Source organism: Salmo trutta, chromosome 13, assembly GCF_901001165.1.
Source record: "Salmo trutta chromosome 13, fSalTru1.1, whole genome shotgun sequence".
In the NCBI taxonomy this organism is placed as follows: Eukaryota; Metazoa; Chordata; class Actinopteri; order Salmoniformes; family Salmonidae; genus Salmo; species Salmo trutta.
Genome location: NC_042969.1, coordinates 27,429,195 through 27,452,529, shown reverse-complemented (window position 1 = coordinate 27,452,529; position 23,335 = coordinate 27,429,195). Strand labels below are relative to the sequence as shown.

At 42.6% G+C, this 23,335-nt stretch overlaps 1 protein-coding gene across 2 annotated transcripts in view; it reads right to left on the bottom strand.

The window, feature by feature from the left end:
• Nucleotides 1-11,360: 11,360 nt before the first annotated feature.
• Nucleotides 11,361-23,335, bottom strand: part of LOC115205565 (pro-neuregulin-2, membrane-bound isoform-like) — a 29,147-nt gene continuing 17,172 nt past the window's right edge. Inside the window, exons 5-12 of one of the 2 annotated variants that reach the window (XM_029771691.1) lie at nucleotides 22,296-22,354; nucleotides 19,765-19,788; nucleotides 17,820-17,922; nucleotides 17,298-17,433; nucleotides 16,794-16,924; nucleotides 16,477-16,695; nucleotides 16,139-16,322; nucleotides 11,361-12,319 (exon numbers count right to left, since the gene is read on the bottom strand). In XM_029771691.1, coding sequence (XP_029627551.1) covers nucleotides 11,846-12,319; nucleotides 16,139-16,322; nucleotides 16,477-16,695; nucleotides 16,794-16,924; nucleotides 17,298-17,433; nucleotides 17,820-17,922; nucleotides 19,765-19,788; nucleotides 22,296-22,354 — 1,330 coding nt within the window. In that variant the 3' untranslated portion in view covers nucleotides 11,361-11,845. The remainder of the gene's footprint in view (nucleotides 12,320-16,138; nucleotides 16,323-16,476; nucleotides 16,696-16,793; nucleotides 16,925-17,297; nucleotides 17,434-17,819; nucleotides 17,923-19,764; nucleotides 19,789-22,295; nucleotides 22,355-23,335) is intronic. The other variant, XM_029771692.1, reaches the window with a different exon arrangement.

Here is a 23,335-nt window from a genome sequence, read left to right as displayed (position 1 = left end):
AAGCCCTTCTTACATCAGCTGATGTCACACAGTGCTGTACAGAAACCCAGCCTAAAACCCCAAACAGCAAGCAATGCATGTGTAGAAGCATGGTGGCTAGGAAAAACTCCCTGAAAAGGCCAGAACCTAGGAAGAAACCTGGAGAGGAACCAGGCTATGAGGGGTAGCCAGTCCTCTTCTGGCTGTGCCGGGTGGAGATTATAACAGAACATGGCCAAGATGTTCAAATGTTCATAGATGACCAGCAGGGTCAAATAATAATAATCACAGTGGTTGTAGAGGGTGCAACCGGTCAGCACCTCACGAGTAAATGTCAGTTGGCTTTTCATAACCAATCATTTAGAGTATCTCTACCGCTCCTGCTGTCTTTAGAGAGTTGAAAACAGCAGGTCTGGGACAAGGTAGCACGTCCGGTGAACAGGTCAGGGTTCCATACCCGCAGGCAGAACAGTTGAAACTGGAGCAGCAGCACAACCAGTTGGACTGGGGACAGCAAGGAGTCATCAGGCCAGGTAGTCCTGAGGCATGGTCCTAGGGCTCAGGTCCTCCGAGAGAAAAAAAGAAAGAAAGAAAGAAAGAAAAAGAGAGAGAGAGAATTAGAGAGAGCATACTTAAATTCACACAGGACACCAGATAAGGCAGGAGAAATACTCCAGATATAACAGACTGACCCTAGCCCCCAGACACATAAACTATTGCAGCATAAATACTGGAGGCTGAGACAGGAGGGGTCGGGAGACACTGTGGCCCCGTCCAACGATACCCCCGGACAGGGTCAAACAGGCAGGATATAACCCCACCCACTATGCCAAAGCACAGCCCCCACACCACTAGAGGGATATCTTCAACCACCAATTTACTTACCTGAGACAAGGCCGAGTATAGCCCATGAAGACCGGTATGTACAGCAGGACCAAATCAGAAAGATAGGTAGGAGCAAGCCCATGTAATTCTTTTTAGGTTAGCAGTAAAACCTTGAAATCAGCCCTAGCCTTAACAGGAAACCATTGTAGAGAGGCTAGCACTGGAATAATATGATCACATTTTTTGGTTCGAGTCAAGATTCTAGCAGCCGTGTTTAGCACTAACTGAAGTTCATTTTGTGCTTTATCCGGGTAGCCGGAAAGTAGGGGATTGCAGTAGTCTAACCTAGAAGTGACAAAATCATGGATTCATTTTTCTGCATCATTTTTGGACAGAAAGCTTCTGCTTTTTGCAATGTTACGTTGATGGAAAAAAGCTGTCCTTGAAACAGTCGTGATATGTTCGTCAAAAGAGAGATCAGGGTCCAGAGTAACGCCGAGGTCCTTCACAGTTTTATTTGAGACGACTGTACAACCATTACGATTAATTGTTAGATTCAACAGAAGATCTCTTTGTTTCTTGGGACCTAGAACTAGCATCTCTGTTTTGTCCGAGTTTAAAAGTAGAACATTTGCCGCCATCCACTTCCTTATGTCTGAAACACAGGCTTCCAGGGAGGGCAATTTTGGGGCTTCACCATGTTTCATCGAAATGCACAGCTGTGTGTCGTCCGCATAGCCGTGAAAGTTAACATTGTGTTTCCGAATGACATTACCAAGAGGTAAAATATATAGAGATGGTGGGATCCTTATCTTAAATCATACACACAACTACTACCACCAAGTTCATGATACTTTTCTCCAAGAAGGTCTGAGTGACACTTGGAGGTGTCACTGTGATAATGAAGATGGTTTGCCTAAGACTACCACAACAATTACATTGTCTATGCTAAATGAGTTTAAATTGTAAAGAAAGAAAAGTTAGGCTATAAGAAATAATTTTTATTCAATGGGGCTAGGCAAAGCAGAGATGACACAATACTTTTCATTTCACCCATACAACAACATTAAAGTACAGTATGTTTACAGTATCATAAACAAGTCTTTTACGCATTCCAAATGACATTTTATATATTGATATGGTTTAAGGGGGCACTTTTGTCATGACTCAAATGGCACAACAGAACTCTCAGATTGACCAAAGCACACCATATAACAACCATCTTGTGTAACTGAGGGATGTCTACTTTCAAATCTGGAAAAGGATGAAATAGTAGAAGTAGAAACTGATGCAGCATTGCTCATCACAGTGGGAATCCAGTCCACATGGGTGTCTTGATAGAGGTCAGCTGGTGAACCTACAGTAGTACGTAAACAAATGAAATCACCTCTGTTAGAATATCACTTCTTCAGGTCACCTATAATTGTGTTTAATTCCCTCAGGTTCTCATTTTTTTCTTTACCTTTTACGATATCCAATTGGTAGTTACAGTCTGTCCCATCGCTGAAACTCCCGTACTGACTCAGGAGAGGCAAAGGTCGAGAGCCACGCTGTCACGGTTATCGTCGGTGAAGGAGGACCAAAATGCAGCAGGACTGTGTTTGTTCATTTTGAACATTTATTAAATCAAAATGAACACAAAAACAACAAAACGAACTTACGATATACCGACAGTCTTCTCAGGCTCATACATGCTAGACAAGAAACAATCTCCCACAAATGACAGACACAAACACACCCTAATATATGGGACTCTCAATCAAAGGCAAAGGGAAAACACCTGCCTTCAATTGAGAGTCCCAACCCCAATTAACCAATCATAGAAACACACTCACTAGACTACACATAGAAATACATAAACATAGACCATAAACCAAAAACCCGGAAATACTAAATCAAGCTCCCCTTTACCAAAACACCACCCCGAACCACATAAAACAAATACCCTCTGCCACGTCCTGACCAAACTAAAATGACAATTAACCCTTATACTGGCCAGGACGTGACACACGCGTCCTCCAAAACACGACCCTGCCAAGCCGCACTGCTTCGTGACACAATGCTCGCTTAACCCGGAAGCCAGCCGCACCAATGTGTCGGAGGAAACACCGTACAACTGCCAATCGTGTCAGCGTGCATGCACCCGGCCCGCCACAGGAGTCGCTAGAGCGCGATGGGACAAGGACATCCCGGCCGGCCAAACCCTCCCATAACCCGGATGACGCTGGGCTAATTGTGCGCCTCCTCATGGGTCTCCCGGTCGCGGCCGGCTGCAACACAGCCCAGGATCGAACCCGGATCTGTTGTGATGCTTCAAACACTGCAGTGCCTTAGACTGCTGCGTCACTCGGGAGGCCCTCATTCAGGTGATTTAGGGTCATATAATGTTTCTATTGTTGGGCTATCCCATTGAGGCCTTTGTCCTATGCTGTAACATCCATACATTTGCCCTCTTATGATTAAAGTTCTCAACCGCCAACACAAAACACTGCAAGTTCTTTTTAAAGATCCTTACTGTCATTTTATTTTTTGTAATTTGAAATAGATTTCTAAGTCTTTTTGTAAATGATTGTAAAGCCCAATATGGATTTTTTTCCCTTTAGGTTTACCCTTAGGTTATCGTATGAATATATGAATATGATAACCACTGAAGTTTTTGTGGGACAATAATCTCCTCCAGCCTATATGGACGTCATATTGTACAATTTGCGTCTTCCCGTTTCCTAGCAGATTAGGATCATTTAGGCAGCATGTTAGGAGAATTAGGTTAAGGTTAGGAAAAGGGTTAGGGTTAGCTAAAATGCAAAAAATATATACTTTTGACAATTTAACAAAAGCTGAATCTCTTTTAGCCAGGACCCCTTTTTCATAGGCTAGATTACATGGTTGCATTCAAGGCAAGGTCATTTTTATAGATCTGTTGTCAGTGTCAGTAGAGTAGGTCTAGGCTACCATCGTATTAAAAAAGATTCTACTAATTTCCACAGTCATATAAAGTGTAGTAGAATTGCATGATATGTTTATCAAAGGCCACATTTTCCCTTACAAAGGAAATGTCTCTGATATAGCCTATAAACCTATGCCACTACACGCTTATTAATAGCCTAAATTATCACTATCCAATCCACTCATCACAATAGGAATAGTAGGCTTACATTTGTCTGCAAATGCAATGATAGAGGCATGCAATCCTTTTGTTATAAAGACACATTTTTTATGGTAATAAATAGCTTCCCTCAAAAACTGTACTCTCGCAACAGATGCTAATTGCTAAACTACAAGCTATTTAGCTAGCAAATTTTGGCTAACATAGTGTTGTTGTTAACAACTGATTAGCATAACAGCTAAACTAAACTCGAAATCAATCGGACTTGATTTACCAGTGATGAAATGACCATAGCAGACCCGTTACTGACAGCTATCTGGGTACAGGTGTTGATGGGCAAAAAGGTTTCTTTGCTTTTCTGACAGTTCTATAGTCTTATCTTGGTGTCACTAATTGTGTTTCATGATTGCGGGAAATCTGTAAAATATTTTTTTCCTGTTGTCTTTCCTGCCTTGTGAGAGCTGCCAAATACTTCTTACATATTCTGTGTTTGAGCTGCTTTAGAAAGCAAAAGTCAAGTTAAAAACATTATTGGCATTGTTGAATTCGATTTTCATTATATCAAGCTACTGTCACAGTATCTAACGAAGGTGGCGCCCCTCCTCGGTCGGGCGGCGCTCGCCGGTCGTCGTCGCCGGCCTATTAGCTGCCACCGATCGTTGTTTCTGTGTCTTTTGGTTTTGTCTGTCTATCCCGCACCTGTTTTGTGTTTGTCATTAGTGGTGGGTTATTTAGTGTGTATTTTCAGTTGGGGTTCTCGTGCGGGATTGTTTATTGTTCACTCAGGACAGTTGTGATTGTATCCTGTTAGTGTCCATTATATTGCCGGGCTGCGCCCCGTGCGCTGTTTTTTTTCAGTGCGCTTATTTTGGGAAAAGGGTTTTCCCCTGGCGGACTTCGCCACGCGCCCTGTGCCCTACGGCTATTGCATTTTTCTATTATTATTAAAACACAGTTGCTCCGGCCCTCTGTCTCCTGCTCCTGATTCCACATCTCCACTGGTCCTAGACAACCGTGACAGCTACTGTAGGAGAACTGATGGATGGGTTAGCTATGTTAGCAATTCTGTTAGTTTGTTTAACAAGGCAACTACTGTCACCATTGGCCTCATGGGCCAAAAGGACACCTGTATGTTTGACAGACCTTGAATAATTTTTGAAAGAATAATCGTCAAATGTTGCACCCAGAAAGACTCACCAATATAATCACTGCCAAAGGTGCTTCTACAAAGTATTGACTCAGGGGTGCTAATTTCCTGTCACTGTGAAGTGTGTGCATGTGTGAGACCAACACCATATTGTCTCCTAATTATCCCCTTCGTTGATCTATTTGATGCTTGTCATAAAATAAAGATTAGCGTCTTAGTGTTGGCGCTTAGCCCAGTAGAATGGCAGATCAAATGAATCATGCCAGCAAAATGTCAGGCAATAAAAATCCTACCTATCCGAAATGTTGTCCCATTTCCAAACCACAAAAAGGAAGGAAATAATTTAGGGGGAAAATCTGTTAGATCTATAAAAAGTAAATCAAATTTTATTTGTCACATGCCCCGAATACAACAGGTTATTGTGAAATGCTTACTTATAAGCCCTTAACCAACAATGCAGTTCAAGAAATAGAGTTAAGAAAATAAAGAAAAGTACAACATTTTATAAAAAGTAACAATAAAATAACAATAACGAGGCTATATACGGGGGTACCGGTACCGAGTCAATGTGCGGGGGTACAGGTTAGTTGAGGTAATTTGTACATGTAAGTAGGGGTAAAGTGTCTATGCATAGATAATAAACAGCGAGTAGCAGCAGTGTAAAAACAAAGGGGGGGGGGGGGGGGTCAATGTAAATAATCCGGGTGGCCATTTGATTTATTGTCCAGCAGTCTTATGGCTTGGGGCAGAAGCTGTTAAGGACTCTTTTGGACCTAGTCTTGGTGCTCCGGTACCGCTTGCCGTGCGGTACCAGATAGAAAAGTCTATGACTAGGGTGACTGGAGTCTGACAATTTTTTGAGCTTTCCTCTGACACCGCCTGGTATATAGGTCCTGGATGGCAGGAAGCTTGGCCCCAGTGATGTACTGGGCCGTACACACTACCGTCTGTAGTGCCGTACGGTCGGATACCAAGCAGTTGCCATACCAGGCAGTGATGCAACTGGTCAGGATGCTCTCGATGGTGCAGCTGTAGAACGTTTTGAGGATCTGGGGTCCCATGCCAATTCTTTTCAGTCTCCTGAGGGGGAAAAGGTGTTGTTGTGACCTCTTCACAACTGTCTCGGTGTGTTTGGACCATATTAGTTTGTTGGTGATGTGAACACCAAGGAACATGAAACACTTGACCCGCTCCACTACAGCCCCATCGATGTGAATGGTGGCATGTTTGGCCCTCCTTTTCCTGTAGTCCATGATCAGCTCCTTTGTCTTGCTCATGTTGAGGGAGAGTTTGTTGTCCTGGCACCACACTGCCAGGTCTCTGACCTTCACCCTATAAACTGTCTCATCGTTGTCGGTAATCAGGCCTACCACTGTTTTCTCATCAGCAAACATAATGATTGTGTTGGAGTCGTGCTTGGCCATGCAGTTGTGGGTGAACAGGGAGTATACAAGGGGACTAAGCATGCACCTCTTGTTGAGGATCAGCGTGGCAGATGTGTTGTTGCCTACCCTTACCACCTGGGGAGGGCTCATCGGGAAATCCAGGATCCAGTTGCAGAGGGAGGTGTTTAGTCCCAGGTTCCTTAGCTTAGTGATGAGATTTGTGGGCACTCTTGTGTTGAATGTTGAGCTGTAGTCAATAAACAGCATTCTCACATAGGTGGTCCTTTTGTCCAGGTGGGAAAGGGCAGTGTGGAGTGCGATTGAGATTGTATAATCTGTGGATCTGTTGGGGCGGTATGCGAATTGGAGTGGGTCTAGGGTTTCCGGGATGATGGTGTTGATGTCAGTCATGACCAGCCTTTCAAAACACTTCATGGCTACCGACGTGAGTGCTATGGGGCGGTAGTCATTTAGGTAGGTTACCTTCACTTTCTTGGGCACAGGGACTATGGCGGTCTGCTTTAAACATGTAGGTAATATAGACTCGGTCAGGGAGAGGTTGAAAATGACAATGAGGTACTTGCCAGTTGGTCCTAGTATGCTCGTCCTGGTAATCTGTCTGGCCATGTGAATGTTGACCTGTTTAAAGATCTTGCTCACATCGGCTACGGAGAGTGTGATTACACAGTCGTCTGGAACAGCTGGTGCTCTCATGCATGCTTCAGCATAAAAGGCATTTAGCTCATCTGATAGGCTCGCATCACTGGGCAGCTCGTGGCTGGGTTTCCCTTTGTTGTCCATAATAGTTTGCAAGCCCTGCCACATCCGACGAGCGTCAGAGCCGGTGTAGTAGTTTTCAATCTTAGTCCTGCATTGATGCTTTGCCTGTTTGATGGTTCGTCTGAGGGCATAGCGGGATATCTTTTAAGCATCCGGATTAGCGTCCCGCTCCTTGAAAGCATTAGCTCTAGCCTTTAGCTCGGTGCGGATGTTGCCTGTAATCCATGGCTTCTGGTTGGGATATGTATGTACGGACAGCGTGGGGACAACGTTGTAAATGCACTTGTTAAATGAAGCCGGTGACTGAGGTGGTATACTCCTCAATGCCATTGGATGAATCCCGGAACATATTCCAGTCTGTGTTAGCAAAACAGTCCTGTAGCGTAGGATCTGCATCATCTGACCACTTCCGTATTGAGCAAGTCACTGGTTCTTCCTGCTTTAGTTTTAGCTTGTATGTAAACAGGAATCAGGAGGATAGAATTATGGTCAGATTTGCCAAATGGAGGGTGAGGGATAGCTTTGAATGCGCTTCTGTGTGTGGAGTAAAGGTGATCTATAGTTTTTTCCCCTCTGGTTGCACATGTGACATCCTGGTAGAAATGAGGTAAACAAATTTAAGTTTGCCTGCATTAAAGTCCACTAGGAGCGCCGCTTCTGGATAAGCATTTTCTTGTTTGCTTATGGCCTTATACATCTCCTTGAGTGCGGTCCTAGTGCCAGCATCGGTTTGTGGTTTTGAATAGACGTCTACGAAAAATATAGAAAAAATATTGCACCAGCTGTTATTGACTAAAAGACACGTCTTACCAGACGTAGCTATTCTGTCCTGCCGATGCATGGAAAATCCAGCCAACTGTATATTATCTGTGTCGTCTTTCAGCCACGAATCGGTGAAACATAAGATATAACAGTTTTTAATGTCCCGTTGGTAGGATAGTTTCAAACAGAGATCATCCAGTTTATTCTCCAGAGATTGCACGTTGGCCAATAGAACGAATGGTAGAGGTGGGTTACCCACTCGCTGACGAATTCCCACAAGGCACCCCGATCTCTGCCCCCTGTATTTCCGTCTTTTCTTCATGCAAATGACGGGGATTTGGGCCTGGTCTTGGAAAAGCAGTATATCCTTCGCGTCGGACTCATTATAGAAAAATCTTTGTCCAGTAATGTGAGTAATTGCTGTTCTGATATCCAGAAGCTCTATTCAATCATAAGAGATGGTAGCAAAATAAGTTACAAACAATGCGAAAAAAATAAAAAATAGCACAGTTGGTTAGGAACCAGTAAAACGGCAGCCATCCCCTCCGGAGCTGTTATCAATCACTGGTTACGTGTGAAGACACAGCATACTTTGGTGGAGTAGAAAGTATGAGTCTAAAAAGGATGTGATGGTAAAAGTGAGGCATTCTGAACTGAACGTTTTCAGATGAGGTCATGAAGTAAGAATTGGGGAATTCAGCAGCTAACATGATTGCCTCATTCTCATTCTACACATTCCTTAGGGAATCTTCTGCATTCCTTTTGTAGGGTCACTAAGGCCTTATGTAGGAAGGCAGATGTACTAATAATGGGTAGAATGAGAATATCTTGCGCTTGCTGTCACTTGCTTTTTTAGATGCATGTGCTTTTTACCTCAACAAAGTCTGTTGTCGTTAAAGCTCAAGTGAAAGATGTGATGTTCATCAATGATAAAGTATGTGTTATATTGTTGGAACAAATAAGACAGGAAAATATTGCCACCCAGTGGCCAGAAGTTTTCAAAGCCTGTTTTGCTTGTACAGTATAGTAGTATTAGGCAGAATAATTATTATCGGTTTGATAGACAGTCATCAATAGGCAGGTGAAAACAGCTTCTGATGTAAACTTGAGAATCACCCTTACACCTTGAGACTCATGAAGGAGAAGGCCTCTTCTTTGTGACAGAGAATGACAACACTTTCAAAATTGTAGGAATAAAGATTTATTTTCATATGAAGAGGTGGTTTGGATTTTTCTTTTTCTTTTTTACAAGTATGTTTTGATAAAACTTGCAAAAGACTTCTAGCATATCCCAAGAATGGAGACATGAGAAAAGGGGATTTATTGCTGAATGTTAAAATGAAGACACTTCACTGAGTGGAAAATGATTTCCTTGCTGCTTTTTCCATGCACCCAACTACCTGGACCGCTAGGACATGCAGGGGGGTGGGGTGAGAGGATTGGGGGAGGAGGGGGAGGGAGGGGGCGTCAAGGAGTCGAGGACAACTGCTGGACAAACACAAACAATGGTTGTGTGCGTGTGTGTGTGTGTGTGTGTGTGCGTGCGTGTGTGTGTGTGTGTGTGTGTGTGTGTGCGCCTGTGTGCGTGCGTGTGTGAGTAAATATGCAAGGTAGGAAAGATTGGTTGCAAGTGAAGGAAGTAAGGGGGATTTTAACTACCACTAGAAGCACACTACCCTCACTGGCAGTATCCCACATTGCAAATCTCAGATTGAATACAGTGTTACTAAGACAAACTAGCCAGAACTTTGGGCCATGAAAAAAACATGTATTTCTCTGTGATAAGTGGTATTCCACAATAATCCTCTGAATTCATCTAAGGAGTTGGTAGTCATTTTTTTTAAGGTACTTATGTGTATTTTTTTGTGATGCATGCATCTCCTGTGAGACTCGATTGGTAAAGGGGCACATTTATATTTTCATTTAAAACCAACTCCTTTTTCCATTAGGTAGAGGAGCAGGACACTCTCGGGACTCCCTGCCCATTTAATCTGATAATATTTCTGAGGTGAACCCTTTCTGAGGAATGCCTGTAACCCATAGCGGACTGGGCAAGCTGTTGTCCTGTGTAGGTGTAACCTGTCCCATGATAATAGGTTATGTTATACTCTATGATGTCATTGTCAAGATGGGGGAGGTTGGACAGAGACAGACACATATCAAATCATTCAGTCAATGTGGCCAAGCAAGGTATACGTATGCTAATGATAAAGGTATAGGAATGCAACAAAGGATGCAATAATCGATACTACCAAACCGTCTGTTGGCTATGATGAAGAAAAGACAAACCGAACAGACTCAAACACACTGCAGTCCATCAGTCAATGTAGGAGAGACTTCGCAAAAATGAACCTTTGTGACTTGCCACAGCACTCAGCAATCCAGTGCCATCATCACTACGATCCAACGCCGTCGTCAACATCATCACAGAACAAACCCGTGTCATTACACTGTCATAGAACAATCATCTAAGAGACTCAACATCAACTACATATCAGCATGTTTTAGCATTTTTAAAACTCCACTTTTTTTTCAAGTTTCAAGAGTTTCCAAAACTCCCTACTACATCAGACATGAAAACAGACAAGGATGAGGGACATAATGGATCTGGCCTATGGACCATGGTGGTTCTTGGGAAATTGAGTTTTTTTCTTCATGGGTTGTGAAAGTCCTGAGACACAGTGCGGCTTTAGTTAAGCTGCTGGCATAAAAACGGGGGTGGGCAGTCCATGTAGGCCAGAATCAGGCTGGATTGACAGGATTGGTTGGATTGGCAGCTCCCTGGCCAATGAACGCTCATGGAAGGAGGTTTTACAGTGCAATGGAGCTTCTGGCAGCATGAGGATTGGCCGGTTAAGTATGTCAGTTTAACAGTGAACACACCCTCATAGCTGAATGGACACACTCAGGGCTCCCCTGCTGTGCCTGTGACCAGACTACAACTCATCATTGAGCATGCGTATGCACACACACACACACACACACACACACACACACACACACACACACACACACACACACACATACACACCCATACACACACACACACACACACACACACACACACACACACACACACACACACACACACACACACACACACACACACACACACACACACACACACACACACACACACACACACACTTAAAAACCCTGAACACCTGTGCAGGTACCTTGGATCACCTGCATTCCTCTAAAACAATACACAGACAATGACAGGCGGCGGATGATGACATGAATGACTGACGTAAGTTTGTTTGAACGACTCATCAAAAACTACCTCATCACTTCCTGTACCAGGACAGGACACCACATCCAGTTGCGTCTGTGATAAATGTCCCCCATGAAAAAAACAACTGCGTGTGGATCATTCTCATGTAAACATAAACCTTTACACAGGGGTGATTCATATTGCATGATGACAGAATCATATCACAGTTCAAACAGGGAGATCCTAAATCAGAGGAAGTCAAAGTAAAGAGGTCTATAAAATGAGGAGTCTGTATTAGAAAGGCTACAAAAACTCAACTGGACCTCTGGCTTCAGCACACAGCAAAAGGCACCACAATATTATTCTATTGTCTAACTCGTGAAAAAATTGGCACGGAATAATTTTTTTCTCTCTCTCATAATGCTGTAAATCAAAAACTTTACATATAAATATTTTTCCCCTATAAAAAAAGTATTTGCTGTTAGCTAGTAGACAATTTTTGCTAAAATGAAAATAAATATTTCATTTGTTTAGAATATCTGTCTGTTATACAAAATAAAAATATGTCTCTACTCCATTGTTGTCTTTAGGTGGGTCAAAGGTTTTGGGGTCAGGGGTTAGAGGTCAGTGGTCAAGGTGGGCGGGTCTTAAAGGGGTATGTTGTCATGTTTCGAGGAGCGTGACTGGGGGGTTTTACTGTGTCCATTGCTGCGGGTGCTTGGTCGCCCCTGTGCCCGGTGAGTCCGTATGTCAGTGGTGGCGCCAGGGGCGGTAGATGATCGGCACCCACGTTCGCACGGCTCCATGTTCATGTTCTGCATACTGAGAAAGGGCGTGCTCTCCCCGTGCCCTTCCTCTTCCTCCTCCTCCTCCTCTGATTGGCTGAAGCTATGAGAGCTGCAGTCCCGTAGGCCCATTGCACGCTGGGAGAAGTGTCCGTTGAGGCGGTTCCGACGCGGGCGCCGGCGGCTCCTGATTGGCTCGCGGGAGGAGGCGTACTCCTGCGTGGTCTCGTACGCCTCGTCGTCAGGGAGACGGTAGGGGCTGGACGGAAGGCTGCCCGTGCTCTCCGTCAGGTAGGGTTGGCGCGGGCGACGGGGCTGCCGGTACAACAGTCCATCCTTCAGGGACAGAAACAGAGATGTGACCGTCTCAGAAACACAACGTCACACACGAGATACTGCAGTCTACAACTAACAACATCGTATACTACACACTCTAATCTACAACTAACAACATCGTATACTACACACTCTAATCTACAACTAACATCAGACACTACACACTCTAATCTACAACTAACAACATCGTATACTACACACTCTAATCTACAACTAACAACATCGTATACTACACACTCTAATCTACAACTAACAACATCGTATACTACACACTCTAATCTACAACTAACAACATCGTATACTACCCACTCTAATCTACAACTAATATCAGACTACACACTCTAATCTACAACTAGCATTATACACTACCCACTCTAATCTACAAATAAAATAGTACACTACCCAATTTAATCTACAACTAACAACATCGTATACTACACACTCTAATCTACGACTAACATTATACACTACCCACTCAAATCCACAACTAAAATAGTACACTACCCACTCTAATCTACAACTAACATCGTACACTACCCACTTTAATCTACAACTAGCATCGTACACTTCCCACTCTAATCTTGAACAAACATCGTACACTACCCACTCTAATCTACAACTAACATTATACAAAACCAACTTTAATCTACAACAAACATTACACACCACCCACACTAATCTACAACTAAAATTGTACACTACCCACTATAATCTTCAAAAAATAACGTACACTACACACTTTAATCTACAACTAACATTATATACTCCCCAGTCAAATCTACAACTAAAATAGTACACTACCCACTTTAATATACATCTACCATCTTAAACTACCAACTTCAATCTACAACTAACATCGTACACTACCCACTCTAATCTACAACTAGCATCGTACACTACCCACTTTAATTTACAACTAACATCGTACACTACCCACTCCAATCTACAACTAACATCGTACCCACTTTAATCAACAACAAACATGGTACACCACCCACTCTAATCTACAACTAACATTATTTGCTACCCACTCTAATCTACAACTGACATCGTACACTACCCACTCTAATCTACAACTAACATTATACACTACCCACTCTAATCTACAAATAAAATAGTACACTACCCAATTTAATGTACAACTAACATCGTACACAACCTACTCTAATCTATAACTAACATTATACACTACCCACGTTAATCTAAAACTAAGGTTATACACTACCCACTCTAATCTACAACTAACATTTTATACCACCCACTCTATTCTACAACAAACGTTATACACTACCCACTCTAATCTACAACTAACATTGTACACTTCTCACTTTAATCTACAACAATATTATACACTACCCACTTTAATATACAACTAACATCGTACACTAACAACTTTAATCTACAACAAACATTACAAACCACCCACTCTAATCTACAACTAGCAGCGTACACTACCCACTTTAATCTACAACTAACATCGTACACTACCCACTCTAATCTACAACTACAATGATACACTACCCACTCAAATCCACAACTAAAATAGTACACTACCCAATTTAATCTACAACTAACATTGTACACTTTACCCACTCTAATCTACAACTAACATCGTACACAACCCACTCTAATCTACAACTAACATTATTCACTACCCACTCTAATCTACAACTAACATCAGACACTACCCACTCTAATCTAAAACTAACATTGTACACTACCCACTTTAATTTACAACTAACATCGTACACTACCCACTCTAATCTACAACTAACATCGTACACTACACTCTCTAATATACAACTAACATTCTACTCCACCCACACTAATCTACAACTAAAATAGTAAAATACACACTTTAAGCTACAACTAGCATTGAACACTACCCACGTTAATCTACAACCAACATTATACACTACCCACTCTAATCCACAACTAACATTATACACTACCCACTCTAATCTAGAAGTAACATCGTACACTACCCACTTTAATCTACAACTAACATTATTCACTACCCACTTTAATCTACAACCAACATTATACACTACCCACTCTAATCTACAACTAACATTATACACTACCCACTCTAATCCACAACTAACATTATACACTACCCACTCTAATCTAGAAGTAACATCGTACACTACCCACTTTAATCTACAACTAACATTATTCACTACCCACTTTAATCTACAACCAACATTATACACTACCCACTCTAATCTACAACTAACATTATACACTACCCACTCTAATATAGAACTAACCGTACACTACCCACTTTAATCTACAACTAGCATCGTACACTACCAACTTTAATCTACAACTAACATCGTACACTACACACTTTAATCTACAACTAACATTATGCACTACCCACACTAATATAGAACTAACATCATACACTACCCACTTTAATCTACAACTAACATCGTACATTACCCAATTTAATCTACAACGAACATTGCACACTAATTACTCTAATCTACAACTGACATCGTATACTACCCACTTTAATCTACATATAACATCATAAACTACCCACATCAATCTACAACTAACATTATACACTGCCCACTCTAATCTACAACTAACATTGCACACTACCTACTTTAATCAACAACTAATATGGTACACCACCCACACTAATATAGAACTAACATAGTACAATACCCACTTTAATCTACAACTAACATTATTTGCTACCCACTCTAATCTACAACTAACATCGTACACTACCCACTCTAATCTACAACTAACATTATACACTACCCACTCTAATCTACAACTAAAATGATACACTACCCACTCTAATCTACAACTGACATTATACGCTACCCACCTTAATCTACAACTAAAATAGTACAATACCCACTTTAATCTACAACTAACATTATTTGCTACCCACTCTAATCTACAACTAACATCGTACACTACCCACTCTAATCTACAACTAACATGACTTACTACCCACTTTAATTTACAACCAATATTATACACTTCCCACTTTAATCTACACCTAACATCGTACACTAACAACTTTAATCTACAACAAACATTACAAACCACCCACTCTAATCTACAACTAGCAGCGTACACTACCCACTTTAATGTAAAACTAACATCGTAGACTACCCACTCTAATCTACAACCAACATTGTACATTACCCAATAAAATCTACATCAAACATCGTTCACTACCCACTTTAATCTACAAATAACAATAAACACTACCCACTTTAATCTAGAAGTAACATCGTACACTACCCACTCTAATCTACAACTAGCATCGTACACTACCCACTCTAATCTACAACTGACATCGTACACTACCCACTCTAATCTACAACTAACATCGTACACTACACACTTTAATCTACAACTAACATTATACACTACCCACTCTAATATAGAACTAACATCATACACTAGCCACTCTAATCTACAACTAACATTATACACTACCCACTCCAATCTACAACTAACATTATACACTACCCACTCCAATCTACAACTAACATTATACACTACCCACTTTAATCTAGAACTAACATCGTACACTACACACTTTAATCTACAACTAACATTATACACTACCCACTCTAATCTACAACTGACATCGTACACTACCCACTCTAATCTACAACTAACATCGTACACTACACACTTTAATCTACAACTAACATTATACACTACCCACTTTAATCTACAACTAACATCGTACACTACACACTTTAATCTACAACTAACATTATACACTACCCACTCTAATATAGAACTAACATCATACACTACCCACGGCAGGGTCATGGTCACCTGGGGGCATCTTAGCAGGGGCTGGTCGTCCTCCCGGTGGTAGGCTACAGCAGCGGGCGGCAGGGCGAGGGCGTGGCCTGTGTTGGGAGAGGTGATGTGGAAGGTGGGCACCTGGGGGGACAGTGGGGGGTAGTGGAACTCGACGGGTGACAGACGGGCGGGCGTGGTCAACGCTGACACATACCTGTGGGGAGGAAGGGGGGAAACAGAGATACAAACAAACCATTTTTTTTATTAAATCTGGTTCAGAGGCCCAAAACTGAGACCATAGACAACAACTAATATTGTGATTTTTACATCTACAAATCGTTGGCGAAGATTCAAACTAGTCGTCTCACCTGTCGCTGTGAGGTGAATCTCTCAGAGAGTCGTAGGAGTCTCCATACTGCAGGCTGGCTCCCTCAGAACAGCCCCAGTAGGCGGCCCTCTGTGCCCGTGCCTCCATGCAGGTCGGGCTGCTGCATTTACTGGTGCCCACTGACGAGGAGAGCGCCCCTGACTGGAAGTCTGAGTTCATACTGTCTGTCCTCTCTATACTCCACGTCCGCTCCTCATGTCTATAGGGAGTGGGGAGTAAGTAAGGAGATTTCTGATCAGCAGAAATGCCCTGACGTGTGTGAATGTGTGTCTATGTTTCTGTGTGTTACTACAGCACCTGGAGTTGTGGGAGACTGTAGATGAGTGGTGGGATCTGGTGGACATTCGGCTTCCTGCGAAGTTTACGGATTCTTCTGGTCCATGCTGTATAATACTACACTCTGTGGTAGGAGCGTTCTTTGAGATGTACTGTGAAAGGAAGAGAGAGATATGCATTGTGGGAGCTGCATGGGCGATATGGGAATAAGGACGTGTTATAACACCAGTTACAAACAAAACAAATCTGTTTCTGAGCCTGAGGTAGGTTGTAGGCCCTGTACACACTCAGTTTGTACAACTGGTGTACAATGTATTTGACAAAACAATTGTGATCCAATGGAAGGTTTGTCTGCACAAAAATGTTTACACAGCAATTTTCGAGAAACAATGGTTGTGTAGAAAAGCGTGTGCAGACAAACTCTCTGTAGTATAACAGAAATATCAGTTGTACCACAACTGTTGTGTGAAATGTGTTGTACATCAGTTGTACAACCTGAGTGTGTATGGGGCCGTAGTGACTCACGTCGACCATAGGGATCTCCTCAGGGCCCGGCCCGGGGTGGTTGGGCCCGTTAGCCAGCATGCGGTTGGGCTGCTCCACACACTGGTTCTGGTTAACGTTCTGGTTCAGGTGGCCATGCATCTTCTTCCTCTGCTTCCTGTAGGACATACGCAAGAAAAAGTGTAATGAGTAATTGTTCTAGAATACATTGAGAATGATAGTAGATAAGGAAAGATAGTAGGTAAGGAAGAAAATGTTGATAGAAAATGTAAATAAATACAAACTAGTGTTACAGTCAGTTTACAAATGATGTTCTGTCTGTCATCAAAATACCCAGCTTCAAACATTAATACTTTTTTATATATAATTAGTTAGTAAAGCTCATCTGAGGAGTTTAAAAGCTTAATTTTCGACATTATAGCTGTGATCATTGTGCAGCCCCAGTCAGTGAATGCCTCCTGGGCTCCGTGAAGAACTGGTTGAAATGATGTCATAATGATGCCATTAAAATTAGGGTGGGCTCTGTACAGTACTAGTACGTACTTGGTTTTGCAGTATGCCACCACACAGACCATGCCCACTACCAACAGTGCCACACAGATGCCTGTGATGGTCAACACCCGCCGCTGGTACAGCTCCTCTGCCTCTGTGAACAAACCACACACACACGCACACACACGCACGCGCATGCGCACGCACACACACACACACACAAATACACATACATGTGAGCGCTACTCTACGGGAATAATCAAACAAAAGCTAACTCAGCTCCTCCCCTTTCCCTCCATACTCTGACATCACTGACCTATGACATCTAACCTCCCTAAAAGTAATCAGTCATGTTCCTCCTTCACCTTAATAGTGCTAACCTTAGACAAACCAAAACCGTGATGGTTTTAACCCTGTAGGTTAACAGTGGCTTAGCCACAACATAGGCTGTTTCAGATAGGAGGTGCTTATATTTGTCCTGTTTCACACATGTTCAAGCATGTAACAGTTCAATTTACAATGTCCAACAGTTAACCTCTAGTAGACTTTTTTTACTGGTAATACTAGCTTCTGTAGGCTTACTGTATGTCAAGTTCAAACAATCTCCTAGAAACTAGGCCTCATTCTACATAGACCTCCATGTTGCAATGTGTGGTTGGTCTGGATTTCCCCTCTGCTTTCCCTACGTGCACTAATGTATCATAATGTCTATGGAATGTATGTCAAAGAGGTCTAAGGACACATGCCTGTATGATGGAATCAGATGATAATCGTAAGAAAAAAGCATTTTAGAGCAAAAACACCACAATGGTTTTGGGGATATTTATAAAACTCACCGGCAACTAAATAAACATGTTTAAATTGACCAGAGAACGCACGGATATAGAACTCACAGATTACTCACAGTCTTCATACGTTAACGAGGGAAATATAATGCAGCTTTTGCATGAGAGTTATCATAATTTTGCAAGGTTTAATGTGGTTTTCTGATCGTTTGTGTCAGATCAAAAGTGTCTAGAATCTCTGTTGTCATGGTGAAGCTTTATGAATACCTCCCTGTCAGGTGTTCTGATGGCGTTTAACTGACCAATGAGCAGAAGGCTCATTGTGGCAGAACATTGTCAGCAGATAAGTCACAATGACAGAGAAAAACAAACAGAACATGGGGAGAGGGGGAACGAAAGAAAGAAAGAAAGAAAGAAAGAAAGAAAGAAAGAAAGAAAGAAAGAAAGAAAGGAAGAAAAAGGAAGATGGAAAGAGGAGACGGCCAGACGGTGGAGGAAGAGGGGCTGGGAAGGTGTGGGGAGGGGGTGTCTAAAATGGGGTGGTGGTGGGGCTTTTAGTGCTAAAGGTAGGGGGACTGGGGTGCTGTCTAGAGAGCCTTAGCCTGGCATTGTATGTGTGTCACAGAAGAGGGGACTGATAGGGAATGAGATTGGTGGTTGGCTGCTACTGAAGGAGCTAGGTCACTATCACTTGCAGGAGCCTCTGATTTAATGCCAATCAACTGGGGAATGCTGGACCTACCACCTACCAGTGGCTGTCTCTATGGAAGATAGTCTTATGGGACGCTGTCTATTGTTTCAGGCGTGGTGCTACTGATATATAACCATCAGCACATTTCTCGCCAGTTTGTCTCTCTGTGACTCAAAATTTTCACTCATAATGTAGCCTCATACCTTCTGCTTCTACAGTGTCTTCCTCTCGATCATCAACATGTCTGTGGCTTTGCTGTCTCCCTCTCTATACAGTAACATAATGGCGTGTACAACAAAGCTTAGTTTCAATGTTTTCTATAATTGAGAGAGAGGGCTAGCATGCATGCAGAGGGACAAGTGTCTTTGGACCAGGTAGGTTAGTGGGCGAGTGACAGATCAACAGATCAGAGAAGAACTATTGGTTCTAGAGAGATGGTAGTAGTAATGTGTGACTGTGAGAGGATCTTGGCAACTCTTAAAACTAACAATATACATTGAAATGAATAATTGTTCCATACCCATAAATTCAATTCCAAGATGCTCTGCCAATGCAGAAAGTTGGACACAATGAAAAGGAAAGAGAACAAGTTTCAGAGAGTGATCGTCTACATTGGAACATAGATATATAGATAGTGGATACTAAACCATGAGGTTAGTATGGAATTTTTCCGTGACGTACAGTAATAATCGTTACTGGCAGGTGCCACGTCCAGTAACAGACAGACAACGCAGACAGCCGCAGCTCTGTGACCCCAGAAAGGAAAGGAAAGGAAAGAAGCATAACTAATAAAAGAGAGAGGGAAGCAGGCAGGAGACATGCAGAGACAGAGACAGAGACAGAGACAGAGACAGAGACAGCCACTTCACTTACTGACATATTTACTAGACCTCATTTCTGGGGTAAACCATTTTTTTTTTGTGGACAAAAAAATGAAAAATAAACAAGATAAAAAAGCAGTTTGTTACTTTCCAACGTTTTGGAGATGAGGCTGGTTGGCACAGAAATGGGAGCAGCTTTGTAGGTCGACAGATTAATGACACGTTCTAATTGTGTCTCTCATTGTTTCTTGTGTTTACTAAAAATAGTATTTTTTATCACATTGTCACCCTATAGCTTCTCTCTGGTCTTTTTTTTCCCTGAAATCATTATGATAAAATATGACAGTGTTTTCTATTTTACAGCGTGACCACCAGTAGAAAAAGGTGTGCTTTAATTTACTTGTAATGATGCCACCCCTGATAGAACAACCTGGTCTCATAGACTAGACGTAACATAGTAAATGTAAATCTGTGACACTCAAATTAGTATGATATGTTACGTTCGTTATGATTACATAGAACAGAAGATAACTCAACTCAAAAACTATAAGCAGGGTAGTTGGTCAGGGTGTATGGATAAGCGTATAACATGAATGTCTAGCAACCCAAAGGTTGCGTGTTCAAATCTCATCACGGACAACTTTAGCATTTTAGCTAATTAGCAACTTTGCAACTACTTACTACTTTTTAGCATGTTAGCTAACCCTTCCCTAACCCTAACCTTAACCCTTTAACCTAACTCCTAACCTTAACCCTAACCCTAACCACTAGACTAGCTAACATTAGCCACCTAGCTAACGTTATCATTAGTCAACTAGCTAACGTTAGCCATAACAAATTGGAATTCGTAACATATCTCATTTTGCAAATTCGTCTACATATTGTATAAATTGTAATTCGTAACATATCATACTAAATTGATGATGGACATCCACAAAAGAATACATATTGTACGAAACGTAACATATCAGACTAATTGAGGTGTCACGGATTTATGTTACGTCTACCCCTGAGTCCAGCTTGTATAGAAAAGACTGATCATTGCAGGATTAACCAAATATAATATATTTGTACTGCAAATTGTATGTAGTATGTATATATTCATATTGTGCTCCCATTAGGGAAGAACGATGACAAACTAGTTCAAAGTGCTTTACTCCCAGCTACACTCCCAGCTATACTCTGTGCACTGTATTATACTTCCATGGCAAAGAACTGGTCACACAGGTAAACAGGACATTGATGGGGCAAACAAACCAGACACTTGAATGATTTGAATATCAGAACTGATTTAGGATGAGCTCTCAGGAAACATTATGACAATGGGTTATCAGTTGCCCATCTGCAGCAGTACTACTTCTCTACTGTACTAACATCTAGTCAGAACATCACAGATAACTACAGGTCTTCGCATCAAGCATTGCATCAAGCCATCCAAGCTGCATATCAGGTGCACCCTGTAAATGTCATTCACTGTATCATTATCCAATCTCTACTGCAGCATACTGTGTAGCACATGATCAGGAGGGCATGCATAGGGACCTATGTGTTAACTCTGTTGTGTTTCTCTGCATGCACCTCTGTCCATTATTAAGGGGCCTACTGGTTAACTCCCTCTGTGTAAAGGACCAGCTTCAGGTAGGACATATAGTGCAGCAGAGGAAGGTGAGAGGAATGGCAACAGGAAAGGGATGGACATAGTGGCATGCACGTACACACACATACACGCACGCCGTATACGCACACACACACAGGCATACGCACACACACACACGCACACACACACCACACATACACACACACACACACACACATGCGCACACTGGTATACGCACACACACACAGGCATACGCACACACACACACACACACGCATACGCATACACACACACGCATACACACACACACACACACACGCACACACACACACACACACACACACACACACACACACACACACACACACACACACACACACACACACACACACAGGTACTGTAGGTTTCCACCTCCAGAGCATGCAGCAGTGTCCCAATGAGGAAGACAGACAGACAGACAGACAGCCAGCCAGCCAGACAGACAGACAGACAGACAGACAGACAGACAGACAGACAGACAGACAGACACAGACAGACACAGACAGACAGACAGACAGACAGACAGACAGACAGACAGACAGACAGACAGACAGACAGACAGACAGACAGACAGACAGGAGGAAATGAACATACTGTAAAAACCTGCCATGACGGATTTTTGACAGCGATCACCTGTATAGTCATTTGGACACCTGATGGGGGAAACAAGCCACAGAAGGAGAGGACGGAGGGAGGGAGGAGGAAATAGTAGGTTGAGAGACGGAGGAGGGAGTACATATAAGAGGAGGGAGAGACCAAAGAAGAGAGGGAGATAGGGAGAGAGGGACACAAGAGAGCAGAGAACATGGAGTTAGAAACAGAGCTGAAAGCAACAGCAGAAACACTAGACATAACTGCTGGACAGGGTTTATTTCCCAAGATGCACTTTCATAGAGGTTGGGCTTGAAAAACTGCAAGGCCTACGTCTGTAAGGAAGCCCCCCCCTTTGCTGAAGGACCTCATTGACATCTAGGAGAGAAAGGTGGGGGATTGGAGTACACAGGGATGTCCAAGTAAGTTCTCACACTTACCGTACTGTAACTACACAGCAACTACACTGTAATTACAGTGTGAGTCCAGGCAGCATATTTCTCCCCAACACATACATATCCTGAGCCCTGATTTTATAAAACAGCATTCAGTTCAACTAGTCTCACAGGGTCTGCATATTCATAAAATGCATAAAACTGCACAGGATATATGTTTTCCTCATACAGTACCAAAGACACAACATCACAGTGCATTTTGGCACAATTAAAGCAAAAACCTCACTCAGCAAAAGACCCCACTCAGCAAAAGACCCCACTCAGCAATTTCCCATGCAGTTATAAATAGAGTAGAAGCAAAGAGTGGATCTCAGACACTTGAGGCAGCATGCAGGCTAGCAGATCCTCTCTCTCTCTCTCTCTCTCTCTCTCTCTCTCGCTCTCTCTCTCTCTCTCTCTCTCTCTCTGTCCTTCCCTATGCCCCCTCTCCCTCTCTCTCTCTCTCTCTCTCTCTCTCTCTCTCTGTCCCTCCCTATGCCCCTCTCCCCTCTCTCTCTCTCTCTCTCTCTCTCTCTCTCTCTCTCTCTCTCTCTCTCTCTCTCCTCTTTCCTCCCTATGCCCCCTCTCCCTCTCTCTCTCTCTTTCTCT